The sequence below is a fragment of the Ctenopharyngodon idella genome, chromosome 12, assembly GCF_019924925.1.
Source record: "Ctenopharyngodon idella isolate HZGC_01 chromosome 12, HZGC01, whole genome shotgun sequence".
Lineage (NCBI taxonomy): Eukaryota > Metazoa > Chordata > Actinopteri > Cypriniformes > Xenocyprididae > Ctenopharyngodon > Ctenopharyngodon idella.
In genome coordinates this window covers 1,571,676-1,592,693 of record NC_067231.1, presented here as the reverse complement: position 1 = coordinate 1,592,693, position 21,018 = coordinate 1,571,676, and the positions used below count along the sequence as shown (strand labels likewise).

Below are 21,018 nucleotides of genomic sequence, written 5' to 3'. Positions count from 1 at the left end.
ATATGGAGTAATTCAAATCACATATACTGTAAAAAGTTGAGGAATAGTTTAAAATCCTAGCTCTCTGCCAGGTGCTGGTCTCAAAGTGATAACCAGAATGATTAAAGGTTAACCACCACAATAATGATGCAAAATATTATGTTGCAATAGCATGCATACCTACTGACAATTGTGCATAAAAATGTAATTAAACATATCCGTCATCTAATAACAAAACAAGCTATGTGCTCCTCACTCAGAAAACAAAGCAATAAAACTGGCAGGCAGAACGGCACATCTCTGTTGCCTGGAGATAGAGCAAAACAAAGCCGTCCTCACGGTGGCCACGGTTTTTATACTAATCCCATAAAGCCAGCAACAAGCAGTGCTCTCTCCTCAGAGGAAATGAAGTGAGGCAAGTTTACCCTGCTGGTTTTTACTTACAGGGTTTCCGAGAGAAGCTTGTGCATTATTCACATGGACGGATCCTTGACAGAGACGGCCTGTAATGATATGCACACATATAGTCTCTGAGACTTACAGACGTGACTGTCTTTGGCTCTAAACTGCTCTGAGAGAGAGATCCAATCACAGCAGGTAAGAAAGCACAATTTCTTCTCTAAATATAACATTTCTGTATTAATGTTACTTTATGCTTGCCATTTTGAATACAGTTTAGATATATCTAGTGAAAACTATTACTGCACTGTTCATTTGCTGATTATAAAAGCTGTAGCATGTTTTGTCTTTAATGCGTTTGTTTTGCTTTTCATTGCTAGGTTACAGACGTAATTATGTTATTGTTACAAATATAACTTAATGATAAGGTTCCATTTATTAACATTAGTTACATTATGTTAACATGAACTAACAATGAAAAAACTTCTAATGCATTCATTAATCTTAGTTATTGATAATTTCAACATTTACTAATACATAGTTAAAATCAAGAGTTAATTTAATTTAAAGGACCTGATGAACTAGCAATAAACAGTTGTTTTTATTGACTAACAGCAATAAATATTAATAAATTTGGTAAGAAATTTACTGTTCATTGTTAGTAATTATTGTAAAGTGTTTTCTGTGCCAAATATCCACAGCTTGTTTTGTGACATATTAACATAACGAAAAACACTTTTACATCAATTATTAAACTTGATTAATAATAATTTCTACATATACTAATACATTACAGTTATACTTAAAAATAGTTGATGTATATAATGAATTAACAATGAAAAAAATTCTAGTATAACAGAAAAAAGTGCATTTTTTAAATACCCGGATGATGCACTTAATTAACCGGAAAAAACTGTACTTTTAAAACTGTACATTTATCTATATTAATAAATGCTAGATCTTTAATGCATTATGTTATGCATTATGTTGCCGGTTTGAGTTGGCACTGTGAGCTGTGTCTGTGTGGTTGCATAAATTTACGTAATGGGAAAAACATCGGCCTTTTGATGGCCAGCAATTTGGCCAGCGTTTCATTTCATTAGACAAAGCAGCACTGAAGCATGACAGTCACCTCTATCAGACACACTCATACACTGTGTCCCAATACAGTATGTGTCTCCAGGGACTTTATTCCTAATCATTATTTTTCTTGGTGTAGAAAGGACAGCTTGTAGAAGACTGCAATGCAAACTGACTGATTGATTGAAATTTCACGTTTGCCCTTAGCATAATGCTAAGGTAACAATGAAAATAAGCTTAAAGTATAAATTATAAAACAAGACTCTAAAAGATAAAGTACAAATATCACTCCTCAAGCAACACACACAAGAGACTCGAGTAAATTGATTTCAATAAAGTTTGGTGGTAGCGTGTTGCTAACAATGCAATACTCTAATAAGCATAAAATATATAGGGTTCAAACAGGTTAAAGGTGCACCTGGGTAAAAGGCGCATGTTGCTAACATGACTTAGCATGTGACATGTTGCTAACATGATTTAACATTGCTAGCATGTCGTTAGCAATATTAGAACATTGTTAGCATTATTAGCATGTTGTTAGCATGATTTAACATGTTGCTAGCATGATTTAACATTATTTATCATGTTGTTAGCATGTTGCTAGCATTATTTAAAACATTGCTAGTGTGATTGAACATTTTGCTAACATTTCTAATGTGTTGCTAGCATGATTTAGCATGTTAACATGATTTAACATGTTGCTAACATGATTTAACATTTCTAATGTGTTGCTAGCACGATTTAGCATGTTACTATCTTGATTAAACATATTGCTAACATGATTTAGCATGTTACTAACATGATTTAACATGTTAGCATGATTTAGCATTATTTATCATGTTGTTAGCATGTTACTAGCATGATTTAACATATTGCTAGTGTGATTAAACATTTTGCTAACATTTCTAATGTGTTGCTAGCATGATTTAGCATGTTAACATGATTTAACATGTTGCTAACATGATTTAACATTTCTAATGTGTTGCTAACATGATTTAGCATGTTACTATCTTGATTAAACATATTGCTAACATGATTTAACATGTTAGCATGATTTAGCATTATTTATCATGTTGTTAGCATGTTACTAACATGATTTAACATTTTGCTAGCATGATTTAACACATTGCTAGTGTGATTGAACATTTTGCTAACATTTCTAATGTGTTGCTAACATGATTTAGCATGTTAACATGATTTAAAATGTTGCTAGCATGATTTAACATTTCTAATGTGTTGCTAGCATGATTTAGCATGTTACTATCTTGATTAAACATATTGCTAACATGATTTAACATTTTGCTAGCATGATTTAACACATTGCTAGTGTGATTGAACATTTTGCTAACATTTCTAATGTGTTGCTAACATGATTTAGCATGTTAACATGATTTAAAATGTTGCTAGCATGATTTAACATTTCTAATGTGTTGCTAGCATGATTTAGCATGTTGTTAGCATGATTTAGCATGTTTAGCAGCTTAAATACACTAAGATTTAGTTTACAAACGTTTTGACCCTCTCAATTAAAGTCTATGGGATTTTTGGCTTTTTCAAGCCAACTTAATGACAGTGTTTATTGAATAAAATTAAGTAAAATGTTATCAAAACAGAGTATGGTACAAACTGAACAAATTTTAACTTAGATATTATGCAAAACATTACTTTGGCTAAAGTATTTATTCCAATTATTTTTTGTTCTGGTATTTTATCAGATTTTTAAACAAAACAAACTACTTTTATGTTTTTTTTTTCCCCCTACAAAATGTGTTGCTTCACCAATGTTCAATAAAAATAAATATATTTTTCCTTCAACCATACACTATAGATTTAATAGAAAAATAGATTTTCCTTCAGGCCCCCTTATACCCAATAATTGGAATATTTTTATTGATAAATTTGTTGACATCAGCATATGAAATCTATAATTTCTCTCACCTCATCCACCATTTTGGCTGGATGTTTTCCACGGAGCTTGTCAGAGCATTATGTTTAATTTATAAAAAAAAAAATGATAGATGTGATGTTGCCTACAATACATATAAATGACGCTCACTAGGTAGTTCACTAATACCAATGTAAAAAATATTCAGAAATACAGTAAAAAAAACACACAACGTTCCCTTGTTCATAGACACAATGGTGAAAGGGAAGAAGAAATCGAATGATCCATCAGGCAGAAAAATCACACTCAAGATGGCGAAGAACGCTCTGAAGGTGACTGTAGATGGCAAACGCCGCCTCGACCTCAGCAACATGGCGATCGCCACATTTCCAAAGTGCATCCTGAAGCTCTGCGACGTAGACGAGCTGGACCTCAGCCGCAACCTTCTCAAGAAGATCCCAGACACCATCGACAAGTTTGTGAACCTCCGTTTGCTGGATCTGCACAGCAACCACCTGGAGCAGGTCCCTGCGGCTATAGGCCGTCTGCCTAACCTCTACAGCCTCAACTTATGCAACAACCATCTGACCACCTTCGGCCTGCCACATGAGATCGGGCTCTTGAGGAACCTACGGATCCTCAACCTGGGAATGAATCGCATCGAGACTCTACCTCCATCTGTGGCTGCTCTCAAAGAGCTTCGCGAACTGGGGCTCTTCAACAACCTCCTGACGCATTTGCCCAAGTGCGTCCAAAACCTCCCAAAACTGCAGAAGATGAACGTCAAATCCAACCCTATCCCTACGGACGAGCCTCCAGAGGTGGACTGCATCCAGAGAGTGGAGTGTCTGTACTTAGTGAGGGAGGACTGTCTGTGTACCGACTGCCTGAAGAGGTGTAAGGAGGAAAGGGAGAAGCTAGACAATCGAATAAGTGCAGCTTCTACACTAAAGAAGTCCATCTTTGCGGGTCTCCTAACGCCAAACTCTGTAGCACAAGAGAACCAGGCTTTATGGAGGTGAACAGGTAGACTAGTCCAAATCCACATATCTCCCCATAATCAGTCTTTGTAAGATGATTTGTAATTGTGCGTGTGTGTGCAATGCAATACAATGATGATTGAGAGATGTACAAATCAAGGCCTTAACCATGTCTTGAACATTGGGGGGACCAGTTTTTTTAGAAAGCGTAAAGAAACAGAACAGTGAAGGAAATTCTAGGTCTAATTCTAGTTGGGAATTCATTTTGAACTATTTGCATTAAAATTTGCACACATGGAAAATGTAAATGTTTCTGGTTTCACCACACATTTTTAATTCAAAACGGCCATATTTCATAAAAAGTCGAGTAGTTTGCATCACTGGATGTTACTGTTGGTTGTTAAACATTTCTATTGCAAAACAGTTGACATTAAATGTTTCGCTATTTAAATCTTACCTTACTTTCTTTTAACATTAAAGTGACGCTTTGTGCTCTACTTCTGGGAACAGTAAACCCCGCCTACTTTGATTTGATTGGCCATCTCAATTATTTTGACATTGACAAGCGCTGTTACCGCTGAGGCAGACCAGACTAAAAATGTAACTTTTAAACCTTTTTTGTCATCCTAACAACATACAGCGGGCTGTATAATGGAGTGCTGCAGTGCAAGAATTTCAAAAACTGGGGGGAAAATTCATCCATTTCTAATTATTGGGGTGGACTTGTCCCCCTCAATGTCTATGGTGGTTACGGCCCTCAAAAGCCTGTTGTATCATACAAGACTTAGTGATAAACCTTCACAGAAGTTCATGTTAATGTATTTATGGAGTTGTAAGTGGTTTGTTTATCCTGCAATAGCTTCTATGTACCACTAGGGAGTAGCAAAGATCTAAACAGACTCAGTTCTCGCTGCTGCCCCCTAGAGGATCTCTAATGACATTACAATCACATCTGGAAAGTGTGAGCACTATACTTAACATGTTAAAGGGGTCAAGGTGTGGCTCTGGAAAAAGCCTTACACTACACAAATAAGTATAAATGTAAAATACTTGAAGCATCTAAGGAAATACCAAAAGACAATTAACTACTTTGGAAAGTCATTTTAAAGGGATGCACAGTCTTCTAATATGAGTTTGATGACTGTAAATGGAGAGAGAATTGAGCATAATGAAACGTATAACAACAATATCTTCCAAATACTTTTGACAGAGCTTTAACAAAAGATGTATTACGTTCACCATCATCTATTCTTGTTGTGAAGAACAAGCGCAGGTAAATACAATTATGTCCATATTGATTTTTTTTTTTTTTTTTTTCTCATTTCTCTTGAGGAACAGTTTCCTAATTAACACTCAGCTCAATTCTATTGATTTCCCCACATTGGCACTGTTTTGAAAATCTGCTCGACATGACAAGTGACATTCCCTCCGTTTAATCAGTGAATATAACAAATACACAAGATAACATTCACACCAAAATCTGTGAGAGATATTAGATCTCTAGATATATGAAATGTTCAGACTTTTTGTTCTCTTTTGGTACAGTAGAGTTAAACTCTAAAAATGCTGGGTCAAAAACAACCCAAGTTGGGCTGAAAATGGACAAACCCAGCAATTGGCTTGTTTTAACCCAGCAGTTGGGTTAAATGTTTGCCTAACCTGCTGGGTAGTTTTATTTAACTCAACTATTGTTTAAAAATTACTATATTTCTTGCTTAAAATGAACCCAAAATACATTGGAAGTGAGCATTTATTAATAAGTTTAATGAATAATAATTAAACATTTATTAAACTGCTTATTAGTATGTTCACCTTTTGATTATTATTGTTGCCTCTAGTAATTATGCGTCTGATTTTTAATTTACAACCGATTTTGGGTTCATTTTAAGCCAGACATACAGTAATTTTTAAACAACAGTTGAGTTAAATAAAACTACCCAACATGTTGGGCAAACATTTAACCCAACCACTGAGTCAAAACAAACCCAATCGCTGGGTTTGTCCATTTTCAACCCAACTTGGGTTGTTTTTAACCCAGCGTTTTTTTTAAAGTGCATGCATAATGTATTCTGAAACAACTAAGTTCCTACTATCAAACCAAATCTTGCTTAAATGCTTATTCTTAACTGGGTGAACACAAATAACCAGAGCACATGAGGTTTGAAGTATTGTTATTTGGTGCTCCACATCTTGAAATGAATCTGGAGGTCTGTAATCCGATTACTCCCACCAGAAGTCAAAGTAAACAAAACTCAGCACTGCTATTAGGCTAAAGTGGATCAAAGAGAAGCCAAAATGGTATGGAAGAACTGATATTTTACATAGAAAATAGTCTCAGACTGGTGGTCCGAGTGCAAGATCTGTAAAATAACACCAGTAACGCATTCTATGTGTGAAATTATGTTGTTTTATTCACATGTAACTACATCATCCTTATACCAGTTTAAGTCGTGATATTTCTCTCAAGTCTGCTGAAAAAAATAAATAAAACTATGGTGGGCGAGTTCAAGATCTGCATCATTATCATTTTGAAAATCTACCATAAACATCTCCTGTTGCTCCATCACCGCATGTGATGTCCCTGGAGGTGCCCTCCTGAATTATTAATACTTCGCAAAATCAATAAGTCACGTGACATTGCATCTCAGTCAACAGAGCAGCAGAAGCGCTAATCATAATTCTTCTGAACAATCCAAGGTTTATTGAACACTTGGTCCCTAATGTCATAATAGACTGAGGGTTTGACACTGCAACATTAATGTGATGAAAAAAAAAAAAAAAACATTTTTTCTTAAATATGAACGCCATGAATGTCGTTTTTAGTGATTTTTTTCCCCCCCACTGAGATCTGAAAGCTACAGTCAAGGACATACGTCACCCAATCTTTTCAGTAAAGCTACAAGGTAATGTATTTTTAGCCTGAGCCGAATAGGTTCTCTAAAGAAAAGGCCATATGAAAGACATGACATGTACCAGAAATTGCCCACTTCAAGAACACATCTTAACATCAAAGAATCCAGCAGTGGTCCTCTGATCATCCGACTGGAAAAATACATCCCCAGGAGACTAAACATCCTGACCACACGCAATGCATTTTTGAGAATGGACAAAGAAGCATTTTGAACAAACAGCTAAATCATCAACAAACCAGCTCACGAGGGTATAGAGTGACCAGACAGTCAAATGCATCCCATCTAAGTGCTTTAGGACGTGTGCATTTCCAAAATAGCATCTGCCAAAAAGGATGTTTATGGGAAATAAATCATTTTGTGAAAACACAGATGGGCATTTTTCCGGGCAGAACTCACATTAGACAAACTGCAATATGAATATGTCAGAATCTCTTTATTAGATAAGCATGCAAGCCTAAAACGAATGTGATTTGGTGCATTGAATGTATGAAAGTATATGAAATTCCAAAGTGCAAACTCATGAAATCAACGCACTATCTAATCTGTAATGTTTACATAGTTTTGGAGTCTGAAAGGGCACGGTTTGACAAACACGCACTGGGAGAGAACAAAGCGCTTTATTTGAGATGGTAGAGTATATTTGGGAATTGGCAGGTCAGTAGTGGTTACCCTGCGCCTGAAGCAGCAGCTCTCGCCCCTGGTGGCGGCAGAGGCGGTTGAATGAGGTTTTTATTGCTGTCTCATTTAGGTCTCCGTCAGGCTCCCTCCCGCCCCCTTCCTTACTGAGGACCAGCTGCGGTCTACAGGGCTGAGCTTACTGAATGGCATTGGTGGAGCCGCTGCTATTATCTGCCATACTGGGGGTGGCTTAGGAACAAGACAGGGGAAGAAAAGGAAGACAAGGGCAGGAGGAGAAAAAGGGCGGACCGAACGTTAAATGGAGATTTGAGACTGGCAATTTGAGTAATTTTGTTGTTCAGCACTCCAGTGTCCTGTGAAATAACACCAGTAATCCAGTAAAAACCAGTAATGGATTACTTGAAAATCACTTAAATTAAAATGTAAAAAATATGAGAATGATGCATATCACATGAGAAAATACACTGTTTTATTCACAAACGTTACACTACATCACCCTTTACACCATTACAGTTTCAAAAGGAGTTAATTTCATGAGATTTATCATTTCTTTTGTCAATTCTTATAAAATAAATAATATGCATTAAAATGATATTTCACCCAAAAATGAAAAATAATCTGTTATCATTTACTTAAATACTGTAAATGACACCGACATCAAATTTTTAATTTATATATATATATATATATATATATAAAAATTGATGTCAGTGTATTGCTGTAATTTTTATAGCAAATTAAGATTGTTTACATATTTTTATATTATATTTATATTTATATTATTTTATATATTACACATTACTATTATTATTATTACAATTTTGGAGTAAAAATTGTTTCAGTGTGTGTGTATATATATTAGTGCTGTCAAATCGATTAATCGTGATTAATTGCATTAACAGAAAAGTTTCTAAATATATAATGTGTGTATATATATATATATATATATATATATATATATTAGGCACGCGCCAGTATGGAGCTCTCTTCTGCTCTTAACGAACCATAACATACAAATTATGCCAAAATGTCCGTTTTGTCGAGTGTTTTTCAGTAAGAGTAACCCACCATTCAAGCAATTGCCATTAATTTGAAAGTGAAAGTTGGCCTTTCCTTAACAAAACATCGAAAGCTCAGCCGAACAGCTGATCATAGCTGTACAGGGTGGGTTATTATTTTTTAATGTCAAAAACATTCCTCGTCGCGGAGAGCGCAGTTCATGGTTGCATAGCAATGACAGACGCCACGGGAGAGCAAGCGCTTTGGAAACAAGGAGAAAATGACGTGGCCACGCTTTCCACGCGTTTTTAGACGCGATATGTGAACGGCCCCATAAGCGGTTTAAAAAAAAAAAAAAGAAAAAAAAGAAGAGGCCCCGCCCCTGGTGACACCGGTATTACCGGTGTTGTCACATGTCGATTAACCGGTGGGAAAATTTTCTCACCGTCACATCCCTAATATATATATATATATATATATATATATATATATATACAGTCAAACCAAAAATTATTCAGACATTTTTGATATTTTTGATATATTTTTACTAGTGGGTGCAGGACACTATAGTTCATTTCTGTAAATGAGGATAGCAAAATAAAGTAAACTGTGATATATTATACCCAAAAATTCTTCATACAGTGGACTACCAGTAAAACTGATAACAATTTGGAACCAAAAATTATTCAGACACTTTGACCTGACCATGTTTTGCTTAAGTGTTATCTGACATAATTAAGATTAATTCTTTCTGACACAGTTTAACTCTGAGATCTTGTCATATTTTATTACCATTTTTTTTAACTATAGTGAATAAACTGTATTAATGAATGAAATGTTCAACGTGTCTGAATATATTTTGGTTTGACTGTGTATATATATATATATATATATATATAAAATGTTAGATGCGATTAATCACAATATATAATTAGTTATATATCAATATATACACATGTAAAATTAGTTTGAGAAGCACTGTATTAGATTATATCAGCAGCATCAAACACATTCAGAAAACAGCAAGATTTATTGGAGAGATTCGTTGGAAAAGTACACTGGTGGCTGCATATGCAATTTGAAAATAACTTGAGCACTATTTTACCAGTTGACTAGTTACTTGTAAAATACATACTGAACTAGTCCAACAGTGCACATCCCTAATGGAGATGTGTGCGCACACATATGAAAGAGGCAGGCAGGGTGAGATTCCCCAGAGATGGAGGGAGCGCGAGTACACATGCCTGAGACCAATTAGAAGGCGGGCGGCTTTGCTCTTCTGGACAGCCTGCTGTAATCACACACACACACTGACTGGTCAATGTAGAGGAGCGCATAATGAATAATGCAACGCTTGGTGGGTGTGGACCAGCGTGCGTGTGTGCGTCTGTGAGTAAGATCCGGAGAGTGAGCATGTGCGCGCGTCAATGTGTGTGAGAGGAATCCCTCCCCCAGCCCCCAACCAGCCGGTGCCTGCAACATGAGGTCAGCGAGCTAGCGGGGAAGAGAGGAGAGAGCGAGGAGGAGAGGAAGAGGGAGCCACGGAGCAGAGGAGCAGGAGAGAGAATGTACCGAGAGAAGATCTGAGGAGGAGGAATATGCAGAGCAGAGGAAGTGAAACCCATCGATGGCAGCCATGCTGAGTCCAAAGATCAGACAGACCAGGAGAGGTACAGTACGCTGCATTTGTATTTCATCTGTCACCTCTCAGGGGCCGCGTCACACACACTCTCTATGTGCTTTGATCTCACAGCATCTCTGCTTCAGCTGCTCTCATCACATTGGCTGGATCTGCTCCTGATACTTTAACTGTGGGAGTATGCAACTGAGCGATTATATATATATATATATATATATATATATATATATATATATATATATATATATATATATATAAAAAATCTCACAAATATAGATATAGATGCAAAAAAAATTTCTAAAACGTTTCTTTTTTATACATTTAATAATTTGCTGCTTTCATGAGACATTCCTGTTTCTCATTAAAATTGATATGATCATCAAAATAATTGTTGTATAAATTAGAAATTTCTATATAGAAATACAGTGTCTGCATCTCATTGAAATTGAAAATTCTCATAAAAAGCAGCAAATTATGAAATGTTTAAAAAAAATTGTCCCATAAAATATGTGATTGTGATCATACGGTATACCTATTTGTGACATATATAATGCCTTTGGCTGATGAATCTGCCAATATTTTGCCATATTTCGATATTTACTGATGTTTTGCCATTTTTAAATTATTAGCATGTCACCTTTTTATTGGTTATAAAAATGTTGTAGTTTCAGTGTATGTTTTTACATCTCAATTGATGAAATTAAACCTTATTCGCCTTTATTCTTGCCATAATAAACACCCATTTTTGTAAATAAATTCCCATATTGGTCGATGACTATGTATGATAGCTGATAAATCAACTCTTTTCACTATCAAAAAGCTGCAAGACAAAAAAAAAAAAAATCTTTAAATGCACTCTGTGGCTCAAGAAAACCTACAATAAATAGAGCCCATTGCCTGGCTCTCATTGTGTCGTGGCTGACCATACGACCAACCACGACCTTCCAGCGATGCATGTTCCACCTCAACAGATGAACATTAAGACGCACACATTCCTCTATCGTCCGCAGCACGCTGTATGGCTTCTACACACACGCCCACAGCGGCTGATCATCATTCATCAGCAGCCTATAGCACAGTCTTGGGTGAGATGTGAAATACAGGCAGGGGAAGAGCTGAAGCACAAGGCTTCATTCGTCATGCATCAACTTGATGGATGACGCTGTGTTAATAACCAAAGCTCAATGCGTATAAAGAAGCTCAGTGATTTACCCTTTTATGTATTCTCAAACCTGCTTATAGCTCCCTGCCCATCCCCCCATCTGCCTTATGCTACCTGCTGAACATCAAGACATCTGCTGGGAGGAGATGTTAAAGCATGAACCGTGAATTTATTTACACGGCGCTCTTGAATACTTGACTCTGATTGGTCAGTCGCAGCATTCTGCGGTCATATAGTTTTGTATAAAACTGACTGCTATCCCAACTGATTTCCAACACAGATGTGCTATTTTCATTTATTGTTCCACTTTCTTATTCAAATTAATATTTCCATTCATTTATTCATCTATTTGGTAAATGCCATGTAATATGCCGGATAATGTACAGTCAGTAGGGATGTTACAGTGAGGATATTGTATATAATTTGCGGGCATCAGGGAGTCACTATCAATATGTGGGGTACTCCGAAACTGTTGCGCACCAAATACTCCGCCATCGTCCTGTCAGTCATCTCTCCTTATTCTCATCACGTGATAAGTGAAATCACTGCTGCTTGTAGCATCTTGTTGTCCAACTGAACTAAATGTTTTTTTATTTCCATAAAAAAGCAAAACGACAGTGAGGGCGGTGCCACGGTGGCCAAGTAATTCACGGCCGAACACTGTGTAAGATCGGTAACATCGACTACCGCAGCAAGCCTAACAGTTACTTGGTCATTTTCACAAAATAAACCCTTCAGGGCCTCTATGAATTGCATCTGGGTCTTGCATCACCCTGAAGGGGTTTGTTTTGCGATAACGACCAGATGACTGTACATTATACTTTCTTTATTTCCCAAAGGACATTACATTAATGCATATGGCAGATGCTTTTATCCAAAGCAATTTGCATTGACATTGCAAGGTATACATTTTATCACTTTTATCAGTTTATCATGCATTCCCTGGAAATGGAACCCATAACCTTGATGTTGGAATGTTACTATGCTGTTACAGCCACATAAAGCAGCGTTTATGATATTAATGTAATAAAAAAATCTATGCAATCTTTTTTTTTTTTTAATTATATATAGATAGATAGACAGATAGATAGAACAGACAATTTTTAGATATAATTTTCTTTTGTATAATAATATAAAAGTTAATTATTTAATTTAGGAAAGAACATATAATACAATATAGCAGCAAAAACGGGGTTCAAGCACTTTAAGGTCTTTAAGCACGTGTAAAAAGGTATAATGTTTTAATTAGCAAGCCTGTAACTATCTTGATCATAGATGGAAAAACCATTTACAGCCAATACAGGCAATTTACCATGGTTTATAAAGCTTTTTAACAGTTATTGAGGTTGAGCCAAAAACCTAGGAGTTGTTCGGCAAAGTTTTGAAATAATCTCCAATATTTAATGAATGATTCGGGTGGACAGCGGCGGTCCTAGAGTTGGTCAGAATGAGAATTTCTCAACAGGCCCAAACAGACCCAGTGGGTTTCGTTCCGATCGGCCTCCGTTAACCTTGTCTGATAGCTGCTCAAACTTCATTGGCCACTGCCGGCTGCATTTTTCAAGATACGTGAATGTCCTCAAAGGCAGTCTCGGCACCTTGGACAGATACCGCATGCCAATTTTCAAGTCAATCAGACTTCGGGTTGAGTAGCTATAGCCATTTTTAAGTTTTATTCATGTTGTAGCACCACAAAGTGGCCAGTTGCTGTGTCCTTTTTCACACGACCACAGAATGAGCTCTTACATATGTGTGCCGAGTTTGATGAAAATATCTCATTCTGTTCACAAGTTATAGCAATCTTAGTAGAAAGTGTCTCTGCCCACTTCGAACGTTTTGGCGGCCGTGAATCGGAATTTCAACTTTTTTTGGATATTTATTGACAATCAGACTCCAGAGAATCTTGCTGCACTCATTTGATTCCGATTGGGCCAAAAACCCAGGACTAGTTTGCAAAAGTAGGTTTTTCAAAAAATCCAAAATACCCAAAAATTTTGATTGAATCGACAATCTTGAGCCTACGCCTAATGGTTTAGAAGTTATGAGCAATTTCATGCTTTTCACTGCTGTAGCGCCCCCGTCAGGCCAATCGGGGCGAGCCTTGGTGACGTTGTAGACGGTGTGAGTACTACCAGCCCTCAAAGTTTCAAGTCTCTACGACTTACGGTTTGGTCTGCCTGATCACTTTTAAGGGAGAATGCTGATCTTTGGAAATTTTAACAATTACAACAGTGTTTCAGCGCTACGCACTTGAACCCCTACATATAATATCACCCCTATTTTCCTTAAATGCAGCAGCCTTTATAATTTTGGAAGGGGGTCCATCACATTTAGGGGTTCATGGGATTAAACAGTTTGTAAACCCCTGCTCTAGGTTGTCTTATAGTTACTAACCTTAATCTGAGGTGAAGTTTATCTAAGGTGCCAAATTTATATGCCACTGTCATCATGCACAACTTGAAAACATTCTTTCCACTATTTTAATTGCAACTTTAGAGGCAACTATTCTCAGAGTTGATCCCCACCGTGCCAAAACAGGCAGTTTTGGTGACCACATCCTAGAAACGCCCCTGACAAAGTGGGAAGGTATGAATCATCGTGTAGAGAGATTTGCACTCTGGGTGTCTGCACTCTGTTCCAATTGACTTCAGCACTGAAATGCTCAATCCTTTTAAAAACTGATTGGCACAAAACATTTGTGTAAACCAGAGTGCAGTGAAAATTATTCTGTCATGAAGTCCACCAATTTACAGCTTTGAGGGAAGGTTTTAAAACATTGAATGTTTGTATTTCTGCTAAAAACATCAAAGCCAAAAGGTTCCATTTCTGCAAAATATTCACAGAAATACAATTTATTGAGTGAAGAATGTTAAATATCGTATTTATCAAGTTCAGGGTTAGAGCTGCAGAATATGAATTACAGAATATCTCACACAGCAGAACAAGACCAATTATTATGACTTATAACTTTAAGATGGCTAACTACAATTGTATATAGTGGTAGCTAAATGTTGGCAGTTTTACCAATCAGGAAGTTCTACTTATATATCATAACCATGTCGAGTAAGACATGCAGAAACCCCTTGTTCTACCAACGCAGACCATCTCTTCCTCTGGTCACCATTAGACAGAGCATTGGTACTGAACCCACCACACCCATAGACACAGCTAATACAATCAAGAAGCCTGCAGCTCTGATGACGAGGAGACATTATGGAAAAGGCCATTGGAGACAGACCCAGCAGCCATCACACATTTGTCTCACTAAGAGTCTGACTCAGTACCTCCAACTTCTAGTAAACATTTCATTCTAGTGGAGACGGCAAAGTATACATAAAAAGTCTGCAACAAAAAGGTGGAAATTCCTTCCTCTGAATTTTGGGGAAAATTTGAATGTTCAGACTGTTTTTGTTGTTACACACAGAAGGAAAAGAGAAAAGAGAAAGGGTGGTAATTCAAAAAATGTTTGGTTTTTTCTTCAAGGCTTCCACATACTGCAGAGTGATACGAGAGATCTTACATGGCTATGTTGTAAAAAACTTCGGGACAGTGGTCAATTATACAATTTAGCGTCATTATATAAAAACAGTTGTGCTGCTGTGACCAATCAAAAGCAAGTATTCCAAAGAACCATGTAATAGAGTGCAACAGTGCCCGCCCACTTTATTTAGTGATGTATTTTTTCCTATTCATTTCTCCCATAGAGATTTTAAAAAAAAGTCTTTGTTAAAGAGTTATAAGCAATGAACCAAGCCAACCGCTACGAGGTGAATCATAACATTACAAACTTTGATTTGAAGCAAAAAAGTATTTGAAATCTGGGCAAAAACTCAAAGGTACAAGACTGTTTACTGAGGAAAAGAGGTAAAATCGCATGAAGCACTGCACACAGCATAACCAAATTAAAAACAAATATTTAGGTATACTGACTGCTTCAACAAAAGCATATACCATCTATTAACAACCATGTAGCTCACAGTAGGTCTGTCTTTAAAGGTTCGTAAGTTACCATTCAAAATCAATTCCCCTATGGAGAAAATGAATGGGACTTTTAGAGACACTCACCAGTGGATTGGGAGTGAAAAATAATATTAAAAAAGCCAGACAAGCATTGATTTTGACTCTACAGCCCAAAGGCATAAGATGACTTGTGCTGGACCAATGTGTTTGCTGGACTGACTCCTATCAATTATCCATGGTGACAGATTGTTCGTAGTCCAGCCTGAAGCCTCGAGCACCACAGTTTGCGTATGTGGCCTGTTTCCAAATTTTAAAATCAGATAAATCAGTCAAAATCTGTTCACTTCCCAAAATATTTTTATATATTTAATTCCTTTACCGAATATGTAATACTCCAATAATCTTTGTTTGACTACGAAAGAATGCTGGCATCTCTACAGTATATTATGTGAAATCGCAAACAGAAGAGGTTTCTATATCAAGTGCACCTCTGACTAAATTACACTCTGGAGATCCTATTAGAGTAAGAGAACTCACTCCCTTTGGGCAAGCAACTGATAGAGGAGAATCCCAGATAAATTTACCAGAGGGTAACTGGTACTGACTAAAAAGGATGATGCTTCGTATTCTGCTGCAGGAGATGAAGCTGAACACAAAGCAAACAAAGAACTACAAACATTTTGTTATTTGAAATAAAATAAATATTAACTAAATTAAAATATATAAAACTGCACGATTCTGGATAATTTGAGAATCATGATTTTTTTCGTTTCAGAGATCATGATTCTCTCACAATTCTGAACAGACAACTAAACAAATGTAATTTACTAGAGGTAAAAATTTTAATTGCTGCAGTTTATTTAAAATGTTTAATTAATTTGAATGAATTATTTTTTAAAAATCGGTTTGAATGAATGATTCAATGACCAGTGTTGGGAGTAACGCGTTACAAAAGTAATGCACTGCAGTAACATATTACTTTTTGCTGTAACGCAGTAGTATAAGGCATTACTAATCAATTTTCAGTAATATTTTACTCGGTACATGTTCACACTTTTAGCCCAAAATGTAATTGTTCAAAAAAAAAAAAAAAAAACAGCAAGACCGTGAGACATTAAAGGATTAGTCCACTTTCTAATAAAAATGTCCTGATAATTTACTCACCCCCATGTCATCCAAGATTTCCATATCCTTCTTTCTTCAGTCGAAAAGAAATTAAGGTTTTTGATGAAAACATTCCAGGGTTATTCTCCTTATAGTGGATTTCAATTGGTCCCAAACGGTTGAAGGTCAAAATTACAGTTTCAGTGCAGCTTCAAAGGGCTTTACATGATCCCAGACGAGGAATAAGAGTCTTATCTAGCGAAACGATCGGTCATTTTCTTTAAAAAATTAAAATGCATATGCTTTATAGACACAAATGATCGCATCACAAGTGCTTCCACCAGACCGCGATTCTGTATTCTTCAAAAAGCTTACGCTGAATGTCCTACACCTTCCCTATTAAACTTACGGAAAAAACAGAACTGGCACCGCGTTCGTTCCGTAAGTTGAATAGGGAAGGTGTAGGACATTCAGCGTAAGCTTTTTGAAGAATACGACCGATCGTTTCGCTAGATAAAGCCCCTTGAAGCTAAACTGAAACTGTAATTTTGACCTTAAACAGTTTGGGGCCATGGCCACTATAAGGACATGGACATCTTGGATGACATGGGGGTGAGTAAATTATCAGGAAATTTTTATTAGAAAGTGGACTTTAACGAATGAAAAATGCCGCAAGTTCTATTACCTGTTCGTGGTCAGTCAATAGCCGCGTGTGGTGTCCAAGTTTGTAAATAAAGACTAAATGACAGCTTCTGATATATTTGTTTAGAGATTTATTTCATTCATCTCCCTCTCGCTGGTGTAACTTTGTATTGTGTGACGTAGTCCAGTGAAGGCGTGTTTAGGGCGGGTTTTACAGGAGGGCCGCGAGGCTACTGGTCCAACAGTGGAAACGCGGCATGATTTTGGCCTCTGAGCTCGCGCTGGCCAGTGGAAAAGCGGCTAATAGGTGAAGATGCCAGAAGAAGACTGTACATTCGCAAGTCAGATAATCTTTATACCTCTATCATACTTTTAACAGACTTGGATAGTTTGTGATTCTGTCTGTCATACTTTCTTGCATTGTCTTGAGCCTTCACTTTGCCAATTATAAGCTATATTGTTAGTAGCCTGGATAGCCCACAGTCATTATGCTACATCATATCGCCCTCTACTGGATGTAAAATGCTCTGCAGTACATTTTGTCATTTTAGAATGTTAAGTTATACTTCTGTAGTTATTTTGGTGAAAGTAAGTCAAAAGTAATACAGGAGTAATGTAACGCATTATAATTCTGAGACAGTAATATTGTAAGGTAAGGAATTACTTTTAAATAACAGTAACACGTAATCTATAATGTATTACAGTTTGGAAGTAACTTGCACAACACTGTCAATGACTCACTTATAAACACTTGTTTCATTACTGGATGAATCAGTGTTTTTAAACACATATCTCTTGAATGAATGATTCAATGACAAATAAATTTAACAGTCACTTATCGCCACCTACTGGTAGAACAGTATAGTGGATATAATCATTATTTGAAGCGCCAAGTTACTTTCAAAAGGTGATTTGCTCTATTTTGATCGCTACTGTAGACATTAGTGTTTATATCCGAACTATCAACTTTTATCCCTGTACTTCTGTGATAATTTGAATATTTGTACCAGAAATAACCATATTGTGATGTTAAAAAGACTGCTTGTGAAGCCGTTTCATACCTATTTATGATAACTGCTCTCAATGATACTAAAATGATTTATCATTCACTGAATATTTAGCATCTTCAGCACCTACCCCTGCTACATGTTTTTGGTGAAGCTTTCTATCGTTCGTGAAACACAAAGAGGATTTTTTAAGAAACTTACTGATCATTTTTTCCATGCATTTATGCCATGAATGGAGACTGAAGCTGTCCAGCTTCAAAAAAGACACAAAAGCACCATAAAATTCTTATAAAAAGAGGTTGGTATGACTCATGAAGTCTTCTGAAGCCATACAACAGACTACAATTCTCCTTTTGTGTTCCACACAAGAACAGCATGAGAAAATGATGACAGTTTTCCCCTCTGCTTCTGTGTTTGTCATCCTTAAATCGTAGAAGTCTTGAGAAGTCTTATTTACTTGTACGTCTCTTCTCACCACCTACAGCCAGGTCCAAGAGCATGGTGATGGGAGAGCCATCACGTGGCTCATGTCGACCCACCTCTCCAAGTCTCCAAGAGGGGGTGCTAAAGGCTGGCTGGCTGAAGAAGCAGAGGAGCATCATGAAGAATTGGCAGCTGCGCTGGTTTGTGCTGCGTGCTGACCATCTCTACTTCTATAAGGATGAGGAGGAGACCAAACCACAGGTATGTTCAGCTTTACAGACCTCCATGCATTTGTCTTCACAAGCCCAGAAGACTATGCAGTAACACAATATATAAACCATGACTATAACCATGGTTCCCTGAGAAGGGAACGAGACTCTGCATCCATCAGGACACTTTGGGAACGCCTCCAGCGTGATTGCGTCTGATGCATGTCTGCCAACTAGTCCAATGGCGAGAGTGAACGTCAAGGGCAGGTGATGTCACGACCAGGAAAGGATAAATACACATCCGGTAAGACCGGCTTCAGCTTCAATTGCCGAAGCAAATCGATCACAGGGATGCAGGGAGTATGGCAACGTGACGCAGCGTCTCGTTCCCTTCTCGGGGAACTATGGTTATAGTCATAACCTGAGACGTTCCCTTTCGAGGGAACTCGCACTGCGTCCGTCAGGACACTTTGGGAACGAAATACCAAAACAGCGTACTTCCAAAATGCCTGTCTGTGTGAAACTGTGGCACACTAAGACATGAGCACTAAAGACCCTGGAGCTGCATCCAGGTCAAGATCATAATATCTTACAAATGTGAGTGGCGAAGACCAGCCAGCCGCATCACAAACTTCTTTGAGGGAAACCCCCGAAATTAAGGCCTTGGAGGCCGCCATACTCCTGGTAGAGTGAGCTCTGACAGCTAAAGGACACTGCTGACCAGAGACCTCATAGGCATGTGAAATAGCCTCGACTATCCACTTACTCACTGTTTGTTTGGACGCAGGACGTCCCCTGTTGTGCAGTCCAAAACAAACAGTTGATCTGATTTTTTCCACAGGGCAGCTCTGTGGACATATGTGTCCAGTGCTCACACTGGACACACAAGATTCAACTTCTTCTGGTCTGGGTTCAAGAACGGAGGAGGACAGGAAGCCTGCAGCACTATAGGCCGTGGAACATAGAACCTTAGGAATATAACCCGGCTTAGGGTAAAGGAATGCTTTGACCATCCCTGGTGCAAACTCAGGCCTTTCAGGCCCTATCTGTAGGAGATACAGATAGGGCCTGAAGGTCTCCTACTCTCTTTAGGGAAGAAATGGCAAGAAGGAAAACAGTTTTTAAAGTCAGAAACTTTTCAGAGATGGATTCAAGTGGCTCAAACGGAGCTGCAGATAAACCTTCTAACTCAATCGCCAAATCCCAAGCAGGAACCCTAGTGCGTGTGTAGGCCTCAGCCTCTGGGTGCCACGAAGGAAATGAGTCATTAACGGGTTTTTCCCCACAGTGGTACCATCCACATGGGCATGGTAGGCAGAGATAGCTGAAACATACACTTTCAGTGTAAATGGGGTCAACCCAAATGAAAAGCGATCTTGTAAGAACTCTAGCACTGCACCAATAGGGCAGTTGACTGGATCTAACTGTCGCTCATGACACCAAGAAGTGAAAAGTTTCCACTTCAGGGCATATAGTTTCCTTGTGGAAGGAGCTCTGGAGTGAAGAATGGTCTCTACAACCTTAGTTGAGAGACCAGATTTTATGAATTGGGCCTCCTCAGAGGCCAAACCCACAGGTTCCACATTTATGGGCGGGGGTGAAGTATCATGCCCCCCGCCTGAGATAGAAGGTCCCTCCTGATCGGAATCTTCCAATGTGTGCCATTGAGAAGAGCTACAAAGTCCGAAAATCATATCCGAGTCAGCCAGTAGGGCACTACTGGCAGTAGACTTATCCCTTCCCGTCAAATTTTCTCCAGAACTCCCGGGAGCAGAACAACTGGGGGAAACATGTACAGATGTAGCCTCGGCCACATCTGTACCATGGCATCCAGTCCGAGAGGAGCTGGATGTGTGAGGGAGAACCAAGGTGGACAGCGCATCGTATCCTGAGACACAAACAGATGCACTTCCGCTTGGCCATAAATCTCCCATATGAGCTTCACCGCCTTGGGGTGAAGTCTCCATTCCCCTGGCCTCAGCCCCTGTCTCGACAGGAT

At 37.9% G+C, this 21,018-nt stretch overlaps 2 protein-coding genes across 2 annotated transcripts in view; both read left to right on the top strand.

Moving 5' to 3' along the window:
* The first annotated feature begins 301 nt into the window (after nt 1-301).
* Nucleotides 302-6,832, top strand: lrrc18b (leucine rich repeat containing 18b). The gene is made up of 2 exons (XM_051914517.1): nt 302-576; nt 3,593-6,832. The coding sequence occupies exon 2, from the start codon at nt 3,598-3,600 to the stop codon at nt 4,363-4,365; it is 768 nt and encodes a 255-aa protein (XP_051770477.1). The 5' UTR covers nt 302-576; nt 3,593-3,597; the 3' UTR covers nt 4,366-6,832.
* A 3,433-nt stretch (nt 6,833-10,265) lies between these two features.
* The window catches only part of si:dkey-191m6.4 (rho GTPase-activating protein 22), a 33,427-nt gene continuing 22,674 nt past the window's right edge, over nt 10,266-21,018 (top strand). Inside the window, exons 1-2 of the mRNA XM_051914497.1 lie at nt 10,266-10,543; nt 18,872-19,071. Coding sequence (XP_051770457.1) covers nt 10,501-10,543; nt 18,872-19,071 — 243 coding nt within the window. The 5' untranslated portion in view covers nt 10,266-10,500. The remainder of the gene's footprint in view (nt 10,544-18,871; nt 19,072-21,018) is intronic.

Coding starts and splice junctions, on each gene's coding strand:
- lrrc18b (XM_051914517.1), top strand. CDS start 3,598: ATGGTGAAAGGGAAGAAGAAATCGAATGATCCATCAGGCAGAAAAATC.